At 65.7% G+C, this 3994-nt stretch overlaps 1 protein-coding gene across 1 annotated transcript; it reads right to left on the bottom strand.

Moving 5' to 3' along the window:
• Positions 1 to 1031: 1031 nt before the first annotated feature.
• On the bottom strand, positions 1032 to 3062 carry ENH_00014870 (hypothetical protein, conserved; the record flags this gene model as incomplete). Its single annotated transcript, XM_013579129.1, has 1 exon — positions 1032 to 3062. One exon carries the CDS (start codon positions 3060 to 3062, stop codon positions 1032 to 1034), a length of 2031 nt encoding a protein of 676 aa, XP_013434583.1.
• Between the last annotated feature and the right edge of the window lie 932 nt (positions 3063 to 3994).

Genomic DNA, 3994 nt, shown 5'->3' on the forward strand with positions numbered 1-3994 from the left:
GCAGCAGCAGCAGCAGCAGCAGCAGCAGCAGCAGCAGCAGCAGCAGCAGCAGCAGCAGCAACAGCAACACAGTTCCTTCTCCGCCGCGCACCGCCAGAAGTAACAAAACCCGCTAAGGCTCTGCATGCTTCTGGGGCCCCACAGGGGCCCCTCTGCGAGTCCACGCCATTAGGGGGGCCCCCCTCCCTCGACAGGGTACAACCTGGCTGGGGGGCCCCCTCGGGGGCCCCCGTGGGGGCCCCCCTGGGGGCCCCCGTGGGGGCCCCCCTGGGGGCCCCCCTGGGGGCCCCTGTTGAGGGTTTTGTTCCCTTCTGCTCTGTTTGCTGCTGACGCCGGAGGCGGCCTCGGCGCAGCAACGGGTGACGCGGCTCCTCTAGCTGCAGTGCTAGCTTCCTGCTGCTGCTGCTGCTGCTGCTGCTGCTGCTGCTGCTGCTGCTGTTGGGTTGCCGCAGGGGGGCAAAGGCAGGCCTCAGGTGTGGGGCAGAGGCGGAGCAGCCAACTGGCTTCTTTGACGGCGTGGCTGGATACGCTGCAGTGCATTTCAAAACCCTAAACTCTAAACCCTAAACCCTAAACCCTACACCCTAAACCCTAAACCCTTAACCCTCAATCCCTTGGGGGCCAAACTGCAACAGAGCCACATCGATGCAGCAACCACGCGCTTCGGGCTGGGGCCTGAGAAGCAAAGCTTTGTGCACTCTTAGGGTTTAGGGTTTAGGGTTTAGGGTTTAGGGTTTAGGGTTTACCCTGGAAAAAGAGCCGGAAGTCGTTAGCAGCAAAACTGTAAATGTGGCAAAGCTCTAAGGGCAGCCCTCGCTCGTGGGCCTCGAGCTGCACAGGCAGCAGCGCGTGCCGCTCGCCTAGGTATTCCGCAGCAGCAGCAACAGCAGCAGCAGCAGCAGCCCTGCTGCTGCTGCTGCTGCTGCTGCTGCAAGGGGCTGCCTGGGCGCCGTGCAGCAGCTGCTGCAGCGCCCACAGGAAGACCAGCGGCAGCTCGTCGGCGGGCCCCACACTTCGTTCCCTCCGAATTGCTAGCAAGAAAGCCTGCAGCTGCTGCTGCTGCTGCTGCTGCTGCTGCTGCTGCTGCTGCACTCCAGCAGCTGCTTGCGCCGGTCCCGGTAGCCTATGGGACACACCCCGTACCGACACAGCAGCACGAACAGACGAGCAGCAGCAGCACCTGCTGGCAGCAGCAAATCGAAGCCGCTGCTGCTGCGGCTGCTGCTGCCTCTGAAGCAGCTCCTGTGGGGCCCCACAAGCCCAGAGGGCCCCTGCGCTCCGAAGCCGCTGTAAGATATCAGCAGCGCGGGGAGGCTCACCCCCTTTGCTGCTGCTGCTGCTGTTGCTGCTGCTGCTGGTGCTGCTGCTTCTGCTGCTGCTGCGCCGGCAGGTGACGCAGGCGCCGCTGCAGCGGTGGGGCTTGCAGCTGCAGCGACCCCAGCAGCCGCTGCAGCATCCACAGCAGCAGCAGCAGCAGCAGCTGTAGCTGCAGCAGCAGCAGCAGACTTCGCTGCCTCTGGCTCTAATTCAGGGGCCGGTGCTGCGAGTGGACAGCCCAAGTCTTCTTCGTCTGCAAGTGCTGCAGCAGCAATTGAGCCGGCAGCAGCAGCAGCAGCAGCTGCTGCTGCTGCTGCTGCTGTTGCTGGTTGGCGCGCGGCCGCTGACTGGGTTCTCTTTGCTGCAGGTTGCTGCGGCTTTTGCTGCTGCTGCTGCTGCCGCTGCTGGCGCTGGAGCTGCTTCTGCACCTGTTGCTGCTGCTGCTGCTGCTTCTCGCGCTGCAGCTGCTCGCGGCGCTGCTGCAGCCGCTGCAGCAGCGCCCTGATCTCTGGCCTTCTTCTGCTGCGCGTGGCAACCTTCCAAGGCACTGCAGCAGCAGCAGCAGCAACAGCAGCAGGACAGAAGAGGCGGGAAGCTGCGGGGGGCGGGAGGGCTCTGCCGGCAGCGACGGCAGCAGCAACCGCGGCCCGGGGCCCTGCTGCTGCTGCTGCTGCTTCTGCTGCTGCTGCTGCTGCTGCGCGCTGCAGCAAACGCCGAGACCGCGGCGGAAAGGGCCCACTCAAGAGGGGGGCCCCCAACTCCAAGCTGAAGATGCAGCCCCCAGGAAGTGTGGGGCAGCAGCCGCGCAGCAGCTCGTGCTGCAGCAGGGCTTTCCACAGCAAGTAGCAGGCCTGGGTGCCTGCTGCTGCTGCTGCTGCTGCTGCTTCTGCTGCTGCTGCTTCTGCTTCCGCCGCCGCCGCTGCTGCTGCTGCTGCTTCCGCCGCGCCGGGCGCGGGGGCCCCCAGGGAGAGCGCGCCTGCTGCGGCGCTGGCGTCGGCTGCCGGTGCGCCCGCAGCAGCAGCAGCAGCAGCGTCGGCAGCAGCAGCAGCAGCAGCAGCTGCTGCTGCTGCTGCTGCTGATGGCCGCAGCACCTTCAAGGCAAGACCCAGCGCGCGCAGCGCCCGGGGGCCCCGCAGCTCAAAACGAGCTATTCCATTTATTTGCTGCAGCGAGACTCCAATGCCGCATGCGCAGCCAAGTACTGCTGCTGCTGCTGCTGCTGCTGCTGGGGCTGCTGCTGCTGCTGCTGCTGCTGGGGGCGAGCAGCAGCAGCCTGGGGGCCGCAGAGCCTCTGCTGCAGCAGCAAGGGCCGCCTTTGCTGCTGCTGCTGCTGCGGGGTGCACCACCACCCACAAGGTGCGCGCAGTCTCTCCAGCAGCAGCAGCTTTGAAGAAGAAGTCGCAGGGCGCCACCAGCAGCGGCTGCTGCTGCTGCTGCTGCTGCTGCTGCTGCTGCAGCTGCTGCAGCTGCGGCTGCTGCTGCTGCAGCAGCAGGCGGCCCTGCTGGGCGCCCGCGCGAACGGCCTTGCTGCCGAGGAGGGCGGGCTCGGCGCCGCAGCGGCGCAGCAGCAGCAGCAGCAGCAGCAAAGGACCCTGCAGCTCGAAAATGCTCATGTAAGAAGCATCATGAACTGTGGCTAGCTGGCTAGCTGCTCGCAGCAGCTTGCGCTGCATGCGCTGCGTGGGGTGTACAGACACCGCGCAGCCCCACAGCGGCAGCATGCGGAAGCGCCGCGCCAGGTACATGTGCGTCTGCAGCCAACGCACCTTGCTGCTGCTGCTGCTGCTGCTGCTGCTGCTGCTGCTGCTGCTGGGGGCGGGCGCGGTGCGCAGCCGCAGCAGCTCTGCGGGCTTTCGGCGCTGCCGCCGAGTCCGCCGGGCCGCCGGCTGCAGCAGCAGCAGCACAAACAGCAGCAGCAGCACAAGCAGCAGCAGCAGCAGCACAAGCAGCAGCAGCAGCAGCACAAGAGCAGCAGCAAGGCTTAGTTCAGAGACAAAAGAAAAGCCCTCGAGGCTCCTCCGCGGCTCCAGCACAACTCCAGCTCAACGCCAACAGCCTAGCGCTTGCGGCGTAGCCCCTAGGGTTTAGACCAGCAGCAGCAGCACAAGCAGCAGCAGCAGCAAGAGCAGCAGCAGCAGCAGCACAAGCAACAGCAGCAGCAGCACAAGAGCAGCAGCAAGGCTCAGTTCAGAGGCAAAAGAAAAGCCCTCGAGGCTCCTCCGCGGCTCCAGCACAACTCCAGCTCAACGCCAACGGCCTAGCGCTTACGGCGTAGCCCCTAGGGTTTAGGGTTTAGGGTTTAGGGTTTAGGGTTTAGGGTTTAGCGCACTTTGGGGGGGGTTTTGGCCATTTCCGCTAATATAGGGCCGCGGCGTCTGCGGGGAACTCTAAAAGGGTTATAAGACATGCAGCGGCGCCTCAAGAAGACTGGCAGCTTTTGAAAAGCGCGGCGGCAGGGGCCAGTTTTTGCTGCTGCTGCTGCTGCTGCTGCTGCTGCTGCTGCTGCTGCTGCTGCTGGTTCTGCTGCTGCTGCTGAGGAGGGGGCGGCGCCCTCGGCTGCAGCGGAGGGGGCGCTGCTGGGGTCTGCGGAGCTCGAGCGCTGCTGCTGCTGCTTCGGGCGCCGCTGCTGCTGCTGCTGCTGCTGCCGCAGCCGCCGCTGCTGCTGCTGCTGCTGCTC

Source organism: Eimeria necatrix, genomic scaffold (genome assembly GCF_000499385.1).
Source record: "Eimeria necatrix Houghton genomic scaffold, Enh_scaff1477, whole genome shotgun sequence".
In the NCBI taxonomy this organism is placed as follows: Eukaryota; Apicomplexa; class Conoidasida; order Eucoccidiorida; family Eimeriidae; genus Eimeria; species Eimeria necatrix.